This window comes from Thalassophryne amazonica, chromosome 18 (genome assembly GCF_902500255.1).
Source record: "Thalassophryne amazonica chromosome 18, fThaAma1.1, whole genome shotgun sequence".
Classification (NCBI taxonomy): Eukaryota; Metazoa; Chordata; class Actinopteri; order Batrachoidiformes; family Batrachoididae; genus Thalassophryne; species Thalassophryne amazonica.
The window spans coordinates 40,039,832-40,062,136 of record NC_047120.1 but is presented as its reverse complement, the minus strand read 5'-3'; the positions used below and the strand labels follow the sequence as shown (position 1 = coordinate 40,062,136).

The 22,305-nt window shown below is 39.1% G+C and overlaps 1 protein-coding gene across 2 annotated transcripts in view; it reads right to left on the bottom strand.

The window, feature by feature from the left end:
- Positions 1-22,305, bottom strand: part of sema4gb (sema domain, immunoglobulin domain (Ig), transmembrane domain (TM) and short cytoplasmic domain, (semaphorin) 4Gb) — a 79,125-nt gene that overhangs the window by 5,691 nt on the left and 51,129 nt on the right. For both annotated transcript variants that reach the window (XM_034194321.1, XM_034194322.1), the window contains exons 9-13: positions 18,690-18,865; positions 8,962-9,100; positions 8,648-8,870; positions 4,463-4,578; positions 3,648-3,802 (exon numbers count right to left, since the gene is read on the bottom strand). In XM_034194321.1, coding sequence (XP_034050212.1) covers positions 3,648-3,802; positions 4,463-4,578; positions 8,648-8,870; positions 8,962-9,100; positions 18,690-18,865 — 809 coding nt within the window. The remainder of the gene's footprint in view (positions 1-3,647; positions 3,803-4,462; positions 4,579-8,647; positions 8,871-8,961; positions 9,101-18,689; positions 18,866-22,305) is intronic.

Below are 22,305 nucleotides of genomic sequence, written 5' to 3'. Positions count from 1 at the left end.
ATAATTATCTCCTAAAAAGGTCATGTAATGCAAAAAATGTACAGCAAACCAAAAGTACTCTACATCTCAGTGGAAAAGATGTTATTTATCTTCCTCATTATCACTTCTTTCTTGACTTATTCTCTGCAGTTCTTCCTTTTCAGCAATATTTCTAAGTGGATCTATAATATAATATAAAATCGCACTGTTAAAATCCTGAAATTGCATGTTTTGAAGAACCGCAGCTTGCTTTTGAAAATCTCTGTGGAGAAAGTGTCATTTAGACACTAGTGGATGTAGAAGGAAGCAGGACAGTTAATTTAGGGATGGAATGAAGGAAGCTAATCCACAGATTGATCGGGAAGAACTGCAGAGGAGATTTAGGGATATAAAGCAATGAAAATGTATTTTTTGGGGGAAAAAAAAATCATGATGTACTTCTTTATTTATTGGCAATATTCTGAGCAAAATATTCAGGCAGTAGTGAAAAGACATATGCCAGAAGATTGAGTAAACTAGAGCACAGCACACACTACAGCGCAAACCAATTTTACTTTCCAATTCCACAAATTTTTGCCTTGTGAAGCAGCAGGACCTTTGTGGCCGGGACGACGGTGGGGGATCGAACCCACGCGGCTCGCACAAAAGACCGTTCCTCTACCAGGTCAGCCAAAGGGGAACTCCCCGTTAACCAAGCTAGCGGGAACGTCTTTTCAATTGGGACCCGGGACTTTCATCCCGCTACACATCTCCCCACCATTTGTGACTTCGTCCCGAAGTCACAGGTGCATGTTAGCATACTCTGTGACCCACATCCTGTTCGTGACGCCAGATTGAAGCAGCAGGACCTTCGTGGCTGGGACGTCTTTTCAATTGGGACCCGGGACTTTCATCCCGCTACACTTGGAAAAAAATTTCAAGGTCAAAGTCCTGTTAGAAGTGTACAACCCCTGGCAATTATTATGGAATCACCGGCCTCGGAGGATGTTCATTCAGTTGTTTAATTTTGTAGAAAAAAAGCAGATCACAGACATAAGAAATCAGGAAAAATAATTGTGGCAGTCAGTAACGGTTACTTTTTTAGAGCAAGCAGAGGGAAAAAAAATATGGACTCACTCAGTTCTGAGGAATAAATTATGGAATCACCCTGTAAATTTTCATCCCCAAAACTAACACCTGCATCAAATCAGATCTGCTCCTTAGTCTGCATCTAAAAAGGAGTGATCACACCTTGGAGAGCTGTTGCACTAAGTGGACTGACATGAATCATGGCTCCAACACGAGAGATGTCAATTGAAACAAAGGAGAGGATTATCAAAGTCCTAAAAGAGGGTAAATCATCACGCAATGTTGCAAAAGATGTTGGTTGTTCACAGTCAGCTGTGTCTAAACTCTGGACCAAATACAAACAACATTGGAAGGTTGTTAAAGGCAAACATACTGGTAGACCAAGGAAGACATCAAAGCGTCAAGACAGAAAACTTAAAGCAATATGTCTCAAAAATCGAAAATGCACAACAAAACAAATGAGGAACGAATGGGAGGAAACTGGAGTCAACGTCTGTGACCAAACTGTAAGAAACCGCTTAAAGGAAATGGGATTTACATACAGAAAAGCTAAATGAAAGCCATCATTAACACCTAAACAGAAAAAAAAACAAGGTTACAATGGGCTAAGGAAAAGCAATCGTGGACTGTGGATGACTTTGATATGATATGAAAGTCATATTCAGCGATGAATCTCGAATCTGCATTGGGCAAGGTGATGATGCTGCAACTTTTGTTTGGTGCCATTCCAATGATATTTATAAAGATGACTGCCTGAAGAGAACATGTAAATTTCCACAGTCATTGATGATATGGGGCTGCATGTCAGGTAAAGGCACTGGGGAGATGGCTGTCATTACATCATCAATAAATGCACAAGTTTACGTTGATATTTTGGACACTTTTCTTATCCCATCAATTGAAAGGATGTTTGGGGATGATGAAATCATTTTTCAAGATGATAATGCATCTTGCCATAGAGCAAAAACTGTGAAAACATTCCTTGCAAAAAGACACATAGGGTCAATGTCATGGCCTGCAAATAGTCCGGATCTTAATCCAATTGAAAATCTTTGGTGGAAGTTGAAGAAATGGTCCATGACAAGGCTCCAACCTGCAAAGCTGATCTGGCAACAGCAATCAGAGAAAGTTGGAGCCAGATTGATGAAGAGTACTGTTTGTCACTCATTAAGTCCATGCCTCAGAGACTGCAAGCTGTTATAAAAGCCAGAGGTGGTGCAACAAAATACTAGTGATGTGTTGGAGTGTTCTTTTGTTTTTCATGATTCCATAATTTTTTTCCTCAGAATTGAGTGATTCCATATTTTTTTCCCTCTGCTTGGTCTAAAAAAGTAACCGTTACTGACTGCCACAATTTTTTTTTCTTAATTTCTTATAGTGTTTCTTAAAGCCAGAAAGTTGCCATTTGAAATGACTTTAGTTTTGTGTCATGTCTGTGATCTGCTTTTTTTTTTCTACAAAATTAACAACTGAATGAACATCCTCCGAGGCCGGTGATTCCATACTTTTTGCCAGGGGTTGTATTTTCATAAGCAAAATTAGATGCGATTAAATGTCAAGAGTATGTATTTAGTTCATGCACTAGAATCAAAGTTTTTATGGTGTTGTTAGGTTTTTATATATATTTTTTCTTCAACTTTTTAGGTTTCTGAATTTTTTTAAGATAATTTTCACAGATCATTGGTTATCTCTGCTATGCGCAATTTGTCATTGCTTTTTGGCACCTCCATCCAATTTTTGGTGGTGTAAGTAAACCCATAAGACAAAAATGAGCGTGACTGAGGCAGTTTTGATTGAGATATAATGCAAAATGTTCATCAAATGGGCTTTTCAATATTAAATTCAAATGTCCATAAAGTCCACAATCCGGATCAGATATGGATCAACCTTTGTCAGGTGATAATGAGTGCCAGTCTGCACCTCACTTTCAAATATGAGAGTGATTGGGGCACGTTTGATTGAGATATAATGTAAAATATACATTAAATGGGGTTTTCGATGTTAAATTTAAATGGCCACAAAATCTGGAATCCAGTTCAGATCTGGATCAAACTTTGTCAGTCGATAAAGGATACCATCCTACATAATGCTGTCAAATATAAAAGAAATTCAATCTTTTTGGACAGAGTTATGAATATTTGAAAATTCATTAAATGTTAAAGGATAGGGATTTTTTTTTCCCAATTTTCCAAGATTTTTCCTGAGTTTGACCTTGAAAATTGAATCAGTCCTTGCTTATCAGGATATGAATCCTCCATTTAAAAAAAATCATAATGATATATGAAAAATTGTGGGTTCCAGGCTGTTCATAAACACACAAACAAAGTCAAAAATGTTGGCAGAAGTAAATATATGACAGATTGGTTTTAGACAGTAATTCTGTTCATGTGTGTTAAGTACTGACCCTTTAATTTGCCAATATGGAAGATGAAATTTTAAAGCATTTACACTGACAGACCACTGGACCAAGATGTCCTAAGAATACAGTGTCTGTAAAGCTCACGCCTGAGTGTTGCGTACAACGTTTTGCTCAGTTTGTGTGGACATATATCACAGTACACGTCAAATAAAGTGACATTTATAGTTTTCTGTTCTCTCACTTTTGTCGAAGCGATGATATTTCCACACATGCCCTCCCATCCCAGGCACAGAACGGGTCCCTGGCAAGTACGCAGTCGTAACATGACAAGTACCTCTGGCAGGCCGACATCGGTACCTGGACCACTCCGGAATCAGAGCCCACATAAATACTTTGCTGTAAAATAAAAGATCACTTAGATGTACATTGCTCAATTTTTGCTGTACAATAAAAATAAATGAACGTAAGCACAGATTCCTTTTTTCCCCTGTTTCATTATTCCAACCACATGGCAAAAGGTGAAAGACAAGAGTAGGTCCCTTTCGGGCTACTGTATCAACATGGTATCTAACACGGCCATGAATGATTATGAATTATGAACAAGTGATTATGACTGCTGTATTCCATTAGTACTAATAAAGTTGGGATATTAATTATACACTAATGGAACAGATTATGACTGCTGTATTCCATTAGTACTAATAAAGTTTGGATATTAATTATACACTAATGAACAGATGATTATGAATGCTGTATTCCATTAGTACTAATAAACACCCCTAAATCCCTCACACTAGCAATAGCTTTATGTTTTAAAACAGTGAAATTATATTATAAATATTAATGGTAAGATAAGACATCTTTTGGTGGAATTAAAGTGATTTTGTGAGATGAATTTTGAACAAAAGCATAAAAAGTCACCTTCACAATAATTTCTGACTTCCATCAGTGGTAGAAAAGTGGCGTGTTTGTGTTTTATTGTGGATTACACTATGGAGGCAATAATGTACTTCATTACTGTACTTACAGTATGTATACACATATGGTTGTACATACCAGAGCTGAGGATATGGCCATGCTTTCGATGGGCTGCGGCTTGTCAAAGACCTGCAGCTCTTCTATTATATGCATTTCCCCATTAATATCAACTGCTCTGTGCAGCCAGCCATCATCTGCAAGAAAATAGGAAATTGCATGACACACACACACACATAGTATTATCCAGACATGACAGTATTTCTGAAAAAAAAAATGTAGTTCACCTTTTGTGAATAAATCATAGACAGGTACCATTACATAACAAGAGTTGTATTGTTAATCAATTAATAGGTCAGTGCAGGAGTGGATTAAAGTGGCCATGGTTCCTCAGCTACATTTATCTGTGGGCACTTAATATAATTGCAGAATGTTGGTGAACAGACCATATTTAAAATTTGCAAGCAACACCTCCTACCACTTGAAGTACTTTAAAAAAACTATATATATATATTATATATATATATATATATATATATCTATATATATATATATATAATATATATATATATATATATATATATATATATGCTATGGTTAAAATACCCTTGGCCGTATGAACAATGTGTTCTTTATAATTTGCAGTTGTTTAAATAATTAACTTGTCTCATGTACAATTTGTACATGTTCAATAAAGCCCGTCTATCAATCAATCAAAAACAGTATTTATGTTTTAATGGCATCTGCATGAGTACATGAGGTTTTGACAAGAGTGGAAGTTGTGCAAATAAAGGAATATTTGTAGATCACCCTCTGTGCATTTACAGATATTAATGAGACAAATTAAAATCTATAGGAAGTTAGTTTTGAGTTAGCAAACGTTAGCATGAACACTAACATCCGCAATTTTGCTCCAGAGTGTTTTCGGTTTAGAAGTGTTTATTTCTCACTAGCTTTTAAATAATAAATGACAAAGAGGTTATATTAAAACGCAAATGAAATAGACTTTTGCAGCTAGCTAATGCTAACATCGTGAAATGTCTTTTAAATCACTTCAGGGGTGTTATTAAATTCCAAAACAGCGTTTTCAGTTTTAGAAGTGTTTATTTCTTGCTAGCTTTTACGTAATATATGAGAAACATGTTATATAAAACACATAAATTTTTTTTTTTTTAAATTAAACAAGAGAAAAAACATAAGAGGCACAGACAGACAAACATGACTAACAGACAGGCATCATTCCAAACAGATAACAGAAGACATACAACACAGACCCGAGGAGTATGAGAGGGTTTATTGTAAACTGAAGTTCTTTACTAGGTTTATTGTCTTTATTGCTTTTTTGTTTGGTATGTTATTTAAAGTTTTAAAGTAGGTGTTGATTTCAATTTTTCTATAGTTTAAGAAGGGGTTTAGATTGACTGAATTTAGCTTTATGTATATGATATTTGCTGAGTAATATGTATATAGGTTTATAAATATTGTAGATTTTTGTTTTTATATTCAAAGGAGGTTATTACATTATGATTGGCTATTTTAATTCTATGATTGTTTTTTATTATAAATGAGTAACTCCAGATTGTCAAATATCTCTTGTGAACTTACACTCATAGAATAGATGTATTATTGACTCCTCTTCTTTACCACAAAAACATTTGGGATCTACATCTGTAAATTTGGATATAAGCAGATTTTACAGGTAAATGCAATGTAAAATTTTCCAGTGTAGTTCTCTAATTTTATTATAAATACAATATTGGAAAGGATGTAGCCATACGAGGTCTGTCAATAAAGTATAGGTCCTTTTTATTTTTTCAAAAACTATATGGATTTCATTCATATGTTTTTACGTCAGACATGCTTGAACCCTCGTGCGCATGCGTGAGTTTTTCCACGCCTGTCGGTGACGTCATTCGCCTGTGAGCATCCTTGTGGGAGGAGTCGTCCAGCCCCTCGTCGGAATTCCTTTGTCTGAGAAGTTGCTGAGAGACTGGCGCTTTGTTTGATCAAAATTTTTTTCTAAACCTGTGAGACACATCGAAGTGGACACAGTTCGAAAAATTAAGCTGGTTTTCGGTGAAAATTTTAACAGCTGATGAGAGATTTTGAGGTGATACTGTCGCTTTAAGGACTTCCCACGGAGTGAGACGTCATGCAGCGCTCCCAGGCACCGTCGTCAGCCTGTTTCAAGCTGAAAACCTCCACATTTCAGGCTCTATTGATCCAGGACGTCGTGAGAGAACAGAGAAGTTTCAGAAGAAGTCAGTTTCAGCATTTTATCCGGATATTCCACTGTTAAAGGAGATTTTTTTTTAATGCAAGACGTGCGGGCGGATTGCAGCGTCGGCTCGCAGCCGCCGCAACGCTCCGCCACAGGAAAAACACCTCCGTTGGAAGCCTTAAGGACAAGTTGGAACATGTCCAGCTGTTAAACAATTTCTCATATACTCACTCCACTGAAAGCCATCAAAAGCCACCTAGATTTTACAAATGGTTATCAACACGGAGGTGTTTTTCCTGTGCCGCCGCACCGCGCCGGCTGCGTCCCGACGTGCGGACCCGTCCGCACGTCTTTCATTAAAAAAATCTCCTTTAACAGTGGAATATCCGGATAAAATGCTGAAACCGACTTCTTCTGAAACTTCTCTGTTCTCTCACAACGTCCTGGATCAATAGAGCCTGAAATGTGGAGGTTTTCAGCTTGAAACAGGCTGACGACGGCGCCTGAGAGCGCTGCACGACGTCTCGCTCCGTGGGAAGTCCTTAAAGCGACAGTATCACCTCAAAATCTCTCATCAGCCGTTAAAATTTTCACGGAAAACCAGCTTAATTTTTCGAACCGTGTCCACTTCGATGTGTCTCACAGGTTTAGAAAAAATTTTGATCAAACAAAGCGCCAGTCTTTCAGCAACTTCTCAGACAAAGGAATTCCGACGAGGGGCTGGACGACTCCTCCCACAAGGAGTGCTCACAGGCGAATGACGTCACCAACAGGCGTGGAAAAACTCACGCATGTGCACGAGGGTTCAAGCATGTCTGACGTAAAAACATATGAATGAAATCCATATAGTTTTTGAAAAAAATAAAAAGGACCTATACTTTATTGACAGACCTCGTATGTGTTTCCAATTTAGATCACAGTATTGAGAGCTCCAATAGGAGTTACAGGTGGATATATTCCTATTAAAATTTTGAATTGTATTTCTAATGTGTTTATTGCTGCATTTTTGAAACACATAAATGAAGTGATTTTAGACAGACCAGCCACTGACGTCACGGTGCAGCTCTCCTCCAACTGGCTGTCACCCCCCCCCCATTCAAAAAAAAACAAAAACCCTTGAACAGATTGAACCAGAATGTGACTTTTTAACCTCTTACAAATAGGTCAAGGTTGGCCATATTTGATGGCCTTGGGTAAAAACAAAACAAAACAAAAAAAAACCTTGTTTTGTTTTTTAAAAACCTGGGCCCAAATTTTGCTTGAATCAAAGGAAAAAGTATTGCAGCAGCAAGTCTCCTAACGGGCCTCGGTTCCCATCATGCAATGGGACAACAGTCCCATTGCATGAGTGGCAGCATTTATTATGCTGTGTTATATTATGTGTGTTCTTTGTGTTAGTATTTGGGGCCTAAGTTGTGTTCTACACAATAGTTTTAAAGAACATGGGGTCCCATGTTATACAGGGCCCCTAGACATTCAGCCCAGGCAATCCTGAGCAGGAATCCCTTCATGGTTTAGTGTATAAAATGCATGAAAACAACAGCAAAAATGTCAATTGTATTTTCTCAGAGACCAAGGTGATGTCTTTAGAGGACATGTCAAATGAAGAGACTACCCTTCCAACAACAGCAAAGATCATTTCACAGTGATATAAGACAAAGAGAGCAGGAAATCCTCATATTTGAGAACTTGAGATTTCTCCTTACTTTAGTGAATATTAAAATCGTGGACTATAATTTTTCTGTCACTTAATTAGAAGATGAAGTCAGTCCGGTACAGACCCTCAGGCCCATTGGTGCCAGTGTTTACCATACTGTGAAGTGGATGACATCTACGCCTCCCCCAGGACTAGATGCAGATGCATCACCTTTACTTCCCTAGCCAAAACCAGCACCCATTTTACAGCTGGGTGACTGACATAATGCAGATTAAGTGTCTTGTCCAAAGACCGAGACAGGTAGCGTGACTGTGAATTAAACCCAGGTCTACATGTTGGTCCAACTTCTATCTACCCACCTGCTCAGTGCTACTTATTCTATACTCACCCGTTCCCAAAAACAGAATCGTGTAAATGTTTCCATCCAGTGCTGGCGCTTTATGCACTGCTATTTTGACATAGTTGATGCTCCTCTTGAACATGAGCGGGCGCAACCCTATTGGGTACACCTGAGTGGCCATCAGCGGGTGCCTTCTTGCAAATGTGAGGATGTTGTCTGGAAGATCGCGAGATGAGTTAATACTCTGGGACCTGTGCAGATCTGTTATACACTGCAGGGATGGACAACAGAGACAGATGATCAGTGTTTGTTCCATATCTATGGTATGATTAGAGAGAGCTGTTTAATTAGATGAAACTTACAGATCCTGGTCTTGGTTCTGGAACTTTCCCCGTGAATTCTCTCCACTTTGAGTCCTGTACCTCCATATAAGGTCCGTCAAATACCTTCTGCACATCTGAGAACGCGTACTGGCAGATACCAGAGGCTTTGATGTTCTTCCTGAAATACAATACCCCATCCCCAACCCCAGAAGACACATCCAGGGGACAGGCTTAATGATCCAACAGTGAATAAACACAGAGATTATTGTCTAGGGGGCAACTGCCACCAAGATTAAATTTCAAACGTGTCACATATTAGAAGATTCCACTTACATTTAAAAAAAAAACAGACTTAAATATGCTCCGGAGATCTGCGCTGCCGTAAAGCAGTAGAGCTTATATCCTCCTGGATCTTTTTATTTTTGGAATAAATGAACAAGTGACTGACACACACACACACACACACACACACAACACACACACACACACACACACACACACACACACACACACACACACACAAGTGAGTCATTTTCTCTCTTTATTGCTTGTGGCTACTCCAAGCTTCCCATATTTCAACAACACACTGAGCACTGGCGTACCCACTCCCTGTGAGTCAGAAATAAAAGGGTCCAAGCTGTGGTTTTGGTGGAACACCTATGAAAGAAATTGCCATCAAATAGCGTGAGATGGCAGCTGAGAAACAAATGACCGTTAATTTAAAGCCCTACAGGTGAGATTAGCAATGGAGGTAAAATGTGAACCCATCTATCAAAACTATTCAAGGGAGAAAAATGAGATGGAAGTGAAATCTGAAGCCGTCTTCTAAACCGGTGAGCAATAACGCTGAAGGGCTTACTCATTGTTGCACACACAGTGATGACTACTTGACATAGGAGTTTGGGCGCCTTCTTTTTTTTTAACAAACAGGAGTAGAGTGAGACAAGACAGAAAGAGGGGGAGAAAGAAGGGAAGATGTAGCAAGCAGAGAAAAAAGAGAATGAAATTGAATATCCATAAAAGGAAATGAAAAACAAGAGAGAAATAGATTGTTTTACTGATGTTATCCTCTCCATCTGATTTTAAATCCCCTCAGGGTAATTTTATGTGGTGCGAGTCTGCATATCAGCATAAACACACACTCAAGCCGCTGCCAGCAATTCCATGGGGCGCCATCGTTTTCTGACACGTCACGTCAGCCCTGATTGCAGTTCAGCTTGTTGCCTTTTTGTAGCTTACACAGCTATTTCCATCCATCCATTATTTCAATCTGTTCATCCTTTTGAGGGTTACAGGGGGAATGCTGGAGTGTATCCAATGCCTACAACTCATACCTACAGTCGATTTACAGTTGTCAGTTAACCTGCACGCTCTAAAAGCCTGAGAGGTCAGTCCACCCCAAACCCTTTGTGGAAACTAATTACTTCAATCCATTTAAGTTATATTAAAAGATAAACTTGTTTCTATTAAACTCTAGTCATAATAAAGATTGTTAGCTGTCGCGTCTGTGGGTGTTACACTTACTTTTCATGTGTGAATCATATGAGAGGAATTATTTTGTTCTACAAATTGTTGAGATTGGTATCAATAGGTCACCTGCAGTAGAATTTAAAATGGCTCCAAACTGCAATTTTCCAAACCATAAAGTTGCACATTGTAGTACATTCTTGCATTTTCTGATTACTTAAAGCATATATTTCTAGTGATCTTTTTAAATTACAATCGGGATTATTTACCTATTGGTGTTTGGAAAAAAACACCTGTATTTTAGTTGGATTAGTTAATAGTAATCAAGTGTTGTGGAATTGTATACCCTTCAGAAGCACTTGAGAAACTGAGAGACAAATCAAATTTTCTGGGTTTGTGATTGTTCTGTATCAAGATGAAGATCCGGGCTTTCAATGACTTTCCTACTCAGCCATCAGAAGTGTCAAACTTGTCTCAGCAAAGACATTCACGTCTCTGAGTTCTTGACCTTTGAGATTAAGAGACATCAGGGAAAATCTTATGGACTCACGAGGATCCTGTAGAGGTGTTGGACAATGTCACTTTCTTTTTCAAGGGGAACAAAGGTCCAGGTCTTTAGGGTACTGGTGTGTCCTGTCTTGCTGTGTGGTTCTGAGACTTGGATCCTAACCAGTGACCTAGGGTGAGATGTTTTTGGCACTAGGTTTCTTCAGGGGATCCTTATACCACTGGAATGATTAAGTCAAACGATCGGTTATTTAAGGGGGACACAAATGAAGTTCAGTTGCATTGTGAGGGAGTCTCAGCTACAACATTTTGGCCACGTGGCCCGTTTTCTCTGTGCCTGATCCAGAAGACAAAGAGGGCACCCATGTTCACCTGGCTACAGCAAATAGATGGTTGTAGGTCAAGAGGTGAGGATGGACTGGTTGCGGGCCCAAGTGGTTGCCATCCAGGACCTATGGAACTATGGTGTGGTGGATGAGCAGTACCAACACAAGCCCTCAGATCTGACTCTGCATCAAGTGTCACATCCACCTTGGCTAGCTTAACAGAGAAGCTTACAATGTGTTGTAGCTACCGGAGGAGGCACGTCCTCTGAACAGTAATGCTTCTGAGTCCTAATTGTCATCATGTCTGTTTAATGTGACCCAGGTTGTAAATAAATGAACTTATCCTCTAATATTTTTCAGTCATTTAACTCATTTGAATCAGATTCAGCCGTGGTCCTTCCAGACAGACACTGTTCCTTCTGCTGACCCACATCCAGTTTTTAATGGGGTTGGGACTTGGGGCAGTTTTTCATTTGGTGCATTTTTCAAGGACATTTTAATATACAGGAGTATGTGGAGATGCAGCCACCACCTTTCTACTTTAAAAACAACACGCCCTAAAAATCTGTGCCATCTGTGCCATTTTTTTGTGCTTAATTCCAGCATACGTATATCCCATCTGAATCTTCTACAGCAAGACCAAATATAACGCAATGCTAAAAAAAACCCGTATGAGCACTGTGTTCTTTATAAGATCCTATTGTCTTACGTACAACTTGTACATGTTCAATAAAGTCCCTCAGTCAATCAGTCAATAAATAAGATTTACGTTTTAAGAGCGGAAGTTGTGCAAATCAAGGAATATTTTTAGATCAACATCTGTTCTTTTGTAGGTATGAGACAAATTTAACTCCATAGAAAGTTAGCATTGAGTTGGAATAGACTAGAACAGAAGTCATTGTATTTCTGCACTGAAATTCTGGTGGTTCTTTCCAAACAAATCTGCACAAAAAAAACAACAACACTGCAGCAGCTTAAAAACAACAGCAACAACAACAACAAAATGAACAAAAATATGAAAAAAAAAAAAAGTTAGCGGAAGTTAGCATGCATGCTAATGTTTGCAAAATATCTTGTAGCACTGGTACCACAGTCTCTTATACAAAGAGACTGGTAGTGTGTTTTTCAAAACATGGCTGTGATTGGTCCATCTGATACGTCGGTCGTTATTGGCTATCACGTCACACTCTGTGATTGGCTGTGGCGTAATTGCCGAAAATGTGAAAAACAAACCGAAAGACTTGAAAAGTGAGACAAACTAGTTGCAAAATGTCACACATGTCGGGGGTGGGAGTTTATCTCACCCCTGTCAAACCAAAATGGAAACCAGGTATTTGCTTTGTGTGTCTGGAATTCGCATGGCAACCGAAAACATTTGGAGGTTTGAAACGTTGTAAACAAAGGCTGCAGCCAATCAGAGAGCGACGTGTCTCAGCCAATCAGCAAAATGTCAAAATCCTGACTAAAAGTCACGTGACCAAATAACCCGATACCAACTTCTTTGCATTGGCTGGAGGAGTGGAACCAACTTAAATATCTTGTAAATGACTCCAGAAGTGTTATCAGGTTACAAAAACAGTGTTTTTAGTTTTAGAAGTGTTTTTTCTCGCTAGTGTTTACATAATATAAAAGAAACATGTATACAAACACACAAAATGAAGTGATTTTGGAGAGATCAGCAACTGACCTCATGTTGCAGCTCTACTCTGATTGGCTGTCATTCAAAATAAAAGTGAACAGATTTAAACAGAATGTGACTCCTTAACCTCTTAAAATAGGTCAAGGTTAGCTATCTTTGAACTTGTTCAAGGTCTGTGTCCCAAAGAATATTCCCTGTAAATTTCAAGAGTCTGGCAGTAATACTGTAGGACTGGAGTTATACTGAACACGGACAGAGGGACGAAAAGCCTTAGCAATACCCAATGGCCATATTTTGGCCTTAGGTAAAACATGAAGTAAATATAATCAGCAAATGACAAAATAAGAGTGTAACATCAATGAGTGTGGCTCAGTGGCACGAGCAGGTTGTCTAAAATCCAATCCCAAACTTCTTTTTGTGTGTAAAAGTGCAAAATTCTTTAAACTGTTCCTACATAATGTTACTGGGCTCATTTACTTTAATTGAATGCACATTAACCACGATTAGCTGATTAAAATAAGTATTGATTGATCAGGCTGGTAATCAGATTCTTCAAAAATGTTTGAGTTGAACCAATATTTTCGCTTTTATTGTGGTATTAAGAACTGAAGAACTGATGCCTGACTGTTCTGTTTGTGTCAAAGTGTCCTTGAGCCTGACAATGAACCCCTACAAATTTCTCCCTGTGCTCAGATCAGCAGCTTGCACAGGAGCTGCTGTGTGAATATCAATATAAGCTCCATACAATTTCATCACCGACCTGAATTGTATCAAACATGGTGTCATTTAAGGATATAATAATTAAATTTTGAGGGGGGGAAAGGGTCAAAAACTCAAGATCACAGGCCACAGACAAAACTTTGGTCCAATAAAATGTTTATATACACACAGTAGTGTTCAGAATAATAGTAGTGCTATGTGACTAAAAAGATTAATCCAGGTTTTGAGTATATTTCTTATTGTTACATGGGAAACAAGGTACCAGTAGATTCAATAGATTCTCACAAATCCAACAAGACCAAGCATTCATGATATGCACACTCTTAACCCTATGAAATTGGGCTATTAGTAAAAAAAAAAAAAAGTAGAAAGGGGGTGTTCACAATAATAGTAGTGGGGCATTCAGTCAGTGAGTTCGTCAATTTTGTGGAACAAACAGGTGTGAATCAGGTGTCCCCTATTTAAGGATGAAGCCAGCACCTGTTGAACATGCTTTTCTCTTTGAAAGCCTGAGGAAAATGGGACGTTCAAATCATTGTTCAGAAGAACAGCGTAGTTTGATTAAAAAGTTGTTTGGAGAGGGGAAAACTTATACGCAGGTGCAAAAAATTATAGGCTGTTCAGCTACAATGATCTCCGTTGCTTTAAAATGGACAAAAAAAAAACAGATGCGTGGAAGAAAACAACCATCAAAATGGATAGAAGAATAACCAGAATGGCAAAGGCTCACCCATTGATCAGCTCCAGGATGATCAAAGACAGTCTGGAGTTACCTGTAAGTGCTGTGACAGTTAGAAGACGCCTGTGTGAAGCTAATTTATTTGCAAGAATCCCCCACAAAGTCCCTCTGTTAAATAAAAGACATGTGCAGAAGAAGTTACAATTTGCCAAAGAACACATCAACTGGTCTAAAGAGAAATGGAGGAATATTTTGTGGACTGATGAGAGTAAAATTGTTCTTTTTGGGTCCAAGGGCCGCAGACAGTTTGTGAGACGACCCCCAAACTCTGAATTCAAGCCACAGTTCACAGTGAAGACAGTGAAGCATGGTGGTGCAAGCATCATGATATGGGTATGTTTCTCCTACTATGGTGTTGGGCCTATATATCGCATACCAGGTATCATGGATCAGTTTCGATATGTCAAAATACTTTAAGAGGTCATGTTGCCTTATGCTGAAGAGGACATGCCCTTGAAATGGGTGTTTCAACAAGACAATGACCCCAAGCACACTAGTAAACCAGCAAAATCTTGGTTCCAAACCAACAAAATTAATGCCTTGCAGATGTGAAGAAATCATGAAAAACTGTGGTTATACAACTAAATATTAGTTTAGTGATTCACAGGATTGCTAAAAAATCAGTTTGAACATAACAGTTTTGAGTTTGTAGCATAAACAGCAGATGCTACTATTATTATGAACACCCCCTTTTCTACTTTTTTGTACTAATAGCCCAATTTCATAGCCTTTAGAGTGTGCATATCATGAATGCTTGGTCTTGTTGGATTTGTGAGAATCTACTGAATCTACTGGTACCTTGTTTCCCATGTAACAATAAGAAATATACTCAAAACCTGGATTAATCTTTTTAGTCACATAGCACTACTACAACCCCTGGCAATAATTATGGAATCACCGGCCTCGGAGGATGTTCATTCAGTTGTTTAACTTTGTAGAAAAAAGCAGATTACAGGCATGACACAAAACTAAAGTCATTTCAAATGGCAACTTTCTGGCTTTAAGAAACACTATAAGAAATCAGGAAAAAAAAAATTGTGGCAGTCAGTAACGGTTACTTTTTTAGACCAAGCAGAGGGAAAAAAATATGGACTCCCTCAATTCTGAGGAATAAATTATGGAATCACCCTGTAAATTTTCATCCCCAAAACTAACACCTGCATCAAATCAGATCTGCTCGTTAGTCTGCATCTAAAAAGGAGTAATCACACCTTGGAGAGCTGTTGCACCAAGTGGACTGACATGAATCATGGCTCCAACACGAGAGATGTCAATTGAAACAAAGGAGAGGATTATCAAACTCTTAAAAGAGGGTAAATCATCACGCAATGTTGCAAAAGATGTTGGTTGTTCACAGTCAGCTGTGTCTAAACTCTGGACCAAATACAAACAACATGGGAAGGTTGTTAAAGGCAAACATACTGGTAGACCAAGGAAGACATCAAAGCGTCAAGACAGAAAACTTAAAGCAATATGTCTCAAAAATCGAAAATGCACAACAAAACAAATGAGGAATGAATGGGAGGAAACTGGAGTCAACGTCTGTGACCGAACTGTAAGAAACCGCCTAAAGGAAATGGGATTTACATACAGAAAAGCTAAACGAAACCCATCATTAACACCTAAACAGAAAAAACAAGGTTACAATGGGCTAAGGAAAAGCAATCGTGGACTATGGATGACTGGATGAAAGTCATATTCAGTGATGAATCTCGAATCTGCATTGGGCAAGGTGATGATGCTGGAACTTTTGTTTGGTGCCGTTCCAATGAGATTTATAAAGATGACTGCCTGAAGAACGTAAGTAAGAACATAAATTTCCACAGTCATTACATCATCAATAAATGCACAAGTTTACGTTGATATTTTGGACACTTTTCTTATCCCATCAATTGAAAGGATGTTTGGGGATGATGAAATCATTTTTCAAGATGATAATGCATCTTGCCATAGAGCAAAAACTGTGAAAACATTCCTTGCAAAAAGACACATAGGGTCAATGTCATGGCCTGCAAATAGTCCGGATCTTAATCCAATTTAAAATCTTTCGTGGAAGTTGAAGAAAATGGTCCATGACAAGGCTCCAACCTGCAAAGCTGATCTGGCAACAGCAATCAGAGAAAGTTGGAGCCAGATTGATGAAGAGTACTGTTTGTCACTCATTAAGTCCATGCCTCAGAGACTGCAAGCTGTTATAAAAGCCAGAGGTGGTGCAACAAAATACTAGTGATGTGTTGGAGCGTTCTTTTGTTTTTCATGATTCCATAATTTTTTCCTTAGAATTGAGTGAGTCCATATTTTTTCCCTCTGCTTGGTCTAAAAAAGTAACCGTTACTGACTGCCACAATTTTTTTTCCTGATTTCTTAGTGTTTTTTAAGCCCAAAAGTTGCCATTTGAAATGACTTTAGTTTTGTGTCATGTCTGTGATCTGCTTTATTTCTACAAAATTAAACAACTGAATGAACATCCTCCGAGGCCGGTGATTCCATAATTTTTGCCAGGGGTTGTATTATTCTGAACACTACTGTATATATTTGGAAATAGGTAAAATATACGTCATACATGACTCTTCTCTTGATCCCTGATGTTTAACCTTGTATGTAGGACCCTTATTGGGGAGAAAGGATATTTTTTTCTAATGTTTGCTGCCTGTGTTGCAATGATAATAATGTTTTGTTTTTTACACTCAACATAAATATAAACGCAACACTTTTGGTTTTGCTCCCATTTTGTATGAGATGAACTCAAAGATCTAAAACTTTTTCCACATACACAATATCACCATTTCCCTCAAATATTGTTCACAAACCAGTCTAAATCTGTGATAGTGAGCACTTCTCCTTTGCTGAGATAATCCATCCCACCTCACAGGTGTGCCATACCAAGATGCTGATTAGACACCATGATTAGTGCACAGGTGTGCCTTAGACTGCCCACAATAAAAGGCCACTCTGAAAGGTGCAGTTTTATCACACAGCACAATGCCACAGATGTCGCAAGATTTGAGGGAGTGTGCAATTGGCATGCTGACAGCAGGAATGTCAACCAGAGCTGTTGCTCGTGTATTGAATGTTCATGTCTCTACCATAAGCCGTCTCCAAAGGTGTTTCAGAGAATTTGGCAGTACATCCAACCAGCCTCACAACCGCAGACCACGTGTAACCACACCCGCCCAGGACCTCCACATCCAGCATGTTCACCTCCAAGATCGTCTGAGACCAGCCACTCGGACAGCTGCTGAAACAATCGGTTTGCATAACCAAAGAATTTCTGCACAAACTGGGAAGCTCATCTGCATGCTCGTTGTCCTCATCGGGGTCTTGACCTGACTCCAGTTCGTCGTCGTAACCAACTTGAGTGGGCAAATGCTCACATTTGCTGGCGTTTGGCACGTTGGAGAGGTGTTCTCTTCACGGATGATGCGAAGGAGATGTGTTGCACTGCATGAGGCAAATGGTGGTCACACCAGATACTGACTGGTATCCCCCCCCCAATAAAACAAAACTGCACCTTTCAGAGTGGCCTTTTATTGTGGGCAGTCTAAGGCACACCTGTGCACTAATCATGGTGTCTAATCAGCATCTTGGTATGGCACACCTGTGAGGTGGGATGGATTATCTCAGCAAAGGAGAAGTGCTCACTATCACAGATTTAGACTGGTTTGTGAACAATATTTGAGGGAAATGGTGACATTGTGTATGTGGAAAAAGTTTTAGATCTTTGAGTTCATCTCATACAAAATGGGAGCAAAACCAAAAGTGTTGCGTTTATATTTTGTTGAGTATATGTGCCTCTTCAATTCTATTGTATGTTTGTTTTGTTTTTGTGAATTCTTGTTCTTTGATTTTACTGTAAAGCAGTTTGGACACCATCTGCCTGCTGTAAAAGGCTAAATGTTGATTGATTGAATAATAATAATAATAAAGCTACAGTGTATAGGATTTAGTGCCATCTAGTGGTGAGGTTGCAGATTGCATTATGTTGTTCCTGGTCACAGATCTTGTTTTTGCTTTTTTGGGGACAGGGACAGGGATTCATGGTCTTTTGCCGACTCTCACAATTTTATATGTGTGTGTGTGTGTGTGTGTGTGTGTGTGTGTGTGTGTGTGTGTGTGTGTGTGTGTGTGTGTGTGTGAGAGAGTGAGAGAGAGACAGTCCGTTTCACAAAAATTAGGTTCTCAAACTTGTTATCCTGCATTGGCAACCAGTATTATTTTTGCATATTTTGTTTTAATTTTAGTCATAGTTGACTAAAATGTCATTGAGTTTTAGTCAAAATTTTGCCATCTGAATTTTTTTTAGTTTTTGTCAACTAAATCTCAGTTGAACAAAATCTTAGGGGATTTAGAATAATAAGAATAATCTCACCATTCCAGGCCAAAGACACCATAGAAAATGCTGCTGTGAGCATCTTGTCCATGTAGGACAAAGACGCTGCGCAGGATGTTGAGGTGGAGCTCGTACTCTGGGACCGAGCACACCATCCTGGCTTTGAGGAAGGTAGTCCATTTCCTCTGCAGGGTCCTCTGGCCGCCCCAGTCTCCCTGCAGACAGAGAGGACAGAACAAGGTGGATGGATGGATGAGATTTTCTGGCATCCACCCACTCTTATACTCTATGTCTACCGATATATGAAATCACACCGTACGGCGGAGAGGAAGAAAGATCTGAAGTTAAACTGGGGCTGAGTGTTAGTGTTCCGGCTGCGAGAGCGCCTACTTTAACACATTTGCTCTAATTGCATTTCAGCAGCACTGGGAGGCAAAGCTGCAAATTTCATCCGAAAAGAGTAATTTAGCACACCTCATTTAGGAGAGCAAAAAAAAAAAAAAAGAGATGGAAACGAGTTTTCTCTTTGTTTGTGGTGCTTCATCATTCTTCATTAATGTCTTTTGTGGACATCTGTCGTTTATCTCAGTGCTATGGCGCTCCAATCTCCCACACAGAAGCAACGTGGAAAACTAAAACCCTTGCGCCAGGGAGGCTTCCATCAATAATACAAACTGCATTTTTCTGATAAGAGAAAAGAAAGAAGGGTGGAGGAGGTATATTTACACTAAAAGTTGATTCTTCTCAGAGGATGGACCTTTAATAGGAAGTTAGCAGAGAGGGGATGGATGCTTCCGTGGATACAATGTTGTTACTGAGATGAACATCCAGGCGTTTTATTGTGGAGACGACTGCGCAGCAGTGGAGAGACGTGCTGCTCGATTACACACTCTGTCACCACATCGGGGTCATCGGACTGTAGTTTTTGTAATTCCAAGTCAAGCACTTAAAGATGTGCCCGAGGGGAAATAAAGTCAAGGTCAGATGATGTAGGTCAGTGGTCTACAAACTATTCCAGAAAGGGCCTGAGAGGGTGCAGGTTTTCTTTGCAGCCACTGACTTCAGCAGGTGATTTCACTGATTAACATCACTTGGAGCAGGTGGGATGATTTCATCAGTGAAATCACCTGCTGGAGTCAGTGGCTGCAAAGAAAACCTGCACCCTCTCAGGCCCTTTCTGGAATAGTTTGGAGACCACTGATGTAGGTGAACCAAAGTCTGGACTGTTTGAGCTACTGAGATTTGTGTCACAAATCTGAGCTCAGCAGAGGTCAAAATGTAAAAACATGTCTTTCTTTCTTGGTAAGGGATTTCAGATGTCTGTCATGTGACTGGGGAATGTGGTTCTACTTTAGAATACACCTGTGATGTCGTGGCAGGTTATAATAATTAGGTAATGGCTCCAGCAATCTCCATCCAAATGGCTGACCGTTCCAGTCCACCTAAGTCAGTCCTATATTTGGTCCAAATTGGGATGAAAATCAAATTCCTTGACCTTTGCCGAAATGAATTCTCAAGAGAAATCATCCAGTTCTCATTAAAGTTTGCATCACTAGTAAATAAAATGTCAAACGGGCTGGCTATTCTACATGAATCAAGAATTATGAAAATACTGATGTACAGTGGAACCTCGTTTTTAGAACAACTTGGTTTAAGAACATATTTTTTAACGAAAAATGCATCATTTTTTGAACAAAGCCTTGGTTCATGAACACCTCCGCCGCAGTAGGTGGCGGTAATGCACCGTGTTGCAATCCGCCAATGTACTTGAAAGAAGATACAAGAAAGTCCGTCTTCGGATATTTATTGACTTCGTCGTGGCCACGTCACTGCCAGTTTATTTCCGCGTCAGCTCTGTCGCTGCTGTGAAAAATGCGCGGCTGTCGACGTGTTTTATCATAGTGATACATGTGTATTTAGGAGTGGTATTTGAATTCCACATTTATGTAATTATTTGTTTGAATTTAGTTATATTTCTGTTGTTAGGGACCTTAGTGTGGCCTTCAGCTATTCAGAGGGTTTGGATAATATCACACAGGAGCCATATAAAACCAAATTAGCAGCAGCAGGACTGGTATCTTGTCCGTACTAACTCGAAGCTGGACAGTGGAAAAATGATCCTACACAATGGCCAGATGTTCAATATCCTGATATTTATTCCTACCTCATAGCTACACAAGGTATTTTTGCATATTAAATACATTAAGTGGTGCTAACGGGTGAAGCTACCGACAGCTGCTAAAAGTGCTAATACTGTTAGCATACAACATTATGTCCGACCAGAGTTTCACTGCAATGGAGGCGTCTGATCCGTTCAGAAGTTCAATTACGTGATGTTCTTATTGTCTCTTCTGTACAGATAAGATGAAATTTAATTGTTTATTTTATTATAATTACTGTACAGTATTTTGTGAAAGATATTGAATATTCTTTGTATTTTGTCTGCCTTTTATGCACAAAATACTGTTAAAAAGGTAAAAACAGTGTTGTTTTGGGGGCCAGGAACTGAATAATGCATTTTACTTTGTTTCTTATGCGGAAATTGGTTTTGGTTTAAGAACAAGATTTAGGAACCAATTAAGTTCTAAAACCAAGGATCCACTGGGCAGCGCAGTCTCGTTTGAGGGCGGCGCTAAAGGGGTAAAATATGACGCATGTGACGTAATTTCTCTACTTCTGGGGACAGAAACACAGCACTTTCTCTGAGATTTTCGGCAAATTACACGCAAACAAAGTGAAAATGCAAAGAAAAGACGAGGCGAAAGGGAGAGTTTGTGTCAGTAAGTGTTGCCTACACAGCTAACTAGAGTAGCTGCATTCTCTCGTCTGCAAAACCACCTCGACATGTTTGAGCTCCGGGTCATAAAGAAACTGAAGACGTCCGCTTTCCATCGTATCATCACTTTTTCTTTGCATTTTCACTTTGTTTGCGTGTATTTTGCCCAAAAACTCATTGAAAATGCCGTGGTTCTTCCCCAAAAGTAGAGAAACTATGTCATATGTGTCATATTTTACCCATTTAGCGCCCGCCCTCAAACAAGACTGTGGTGCTCAATTGAAATGAATGGGAGAAAAACTGAATGTTTTACAGTGTGAATTCAGTGTGTTTTGTAGACTTTGACAGTGAATACATCAAAATGGTTAATATATGTGTGTTTTAGGAGGATGTAGTCACATGATGAGTGATGTTTATTAGGTGGACAGATTTTCCAAAGATAATAGTAAGTTAAAGAGTTGGAAGTAATAATTTATAATCTGGTATATAATTTTTGTTAACATATAATGTTGACTGGAGTAACATGTGCCCTTTAATATGCAAATATTGGCACCAAATAATCCCCAAATCACATCAGGTTATCTACTCCCTATTTCCATTGGGGTACCTATAGTGTAAGTTTCAAGTGTGTAGCATGTATTATCATTGAGTTATGCTCTTAGGAGATTTTCACTTCCTCCACATTAGTATGCAAATACATGCAACAAACATCCTCAAAATGCTATTCATGAAACTACTCAACAAGAGGTGTCTGTGGGATAAGTATCAAGTGGATACCATGGAGTAAATGGTTACTGTGTTCACAAGAGATCTCACCCACTTCTCATTAAGAGGCAAATGCATTCAATAAGCAACCAATAAATTAAATCACATTGTCTA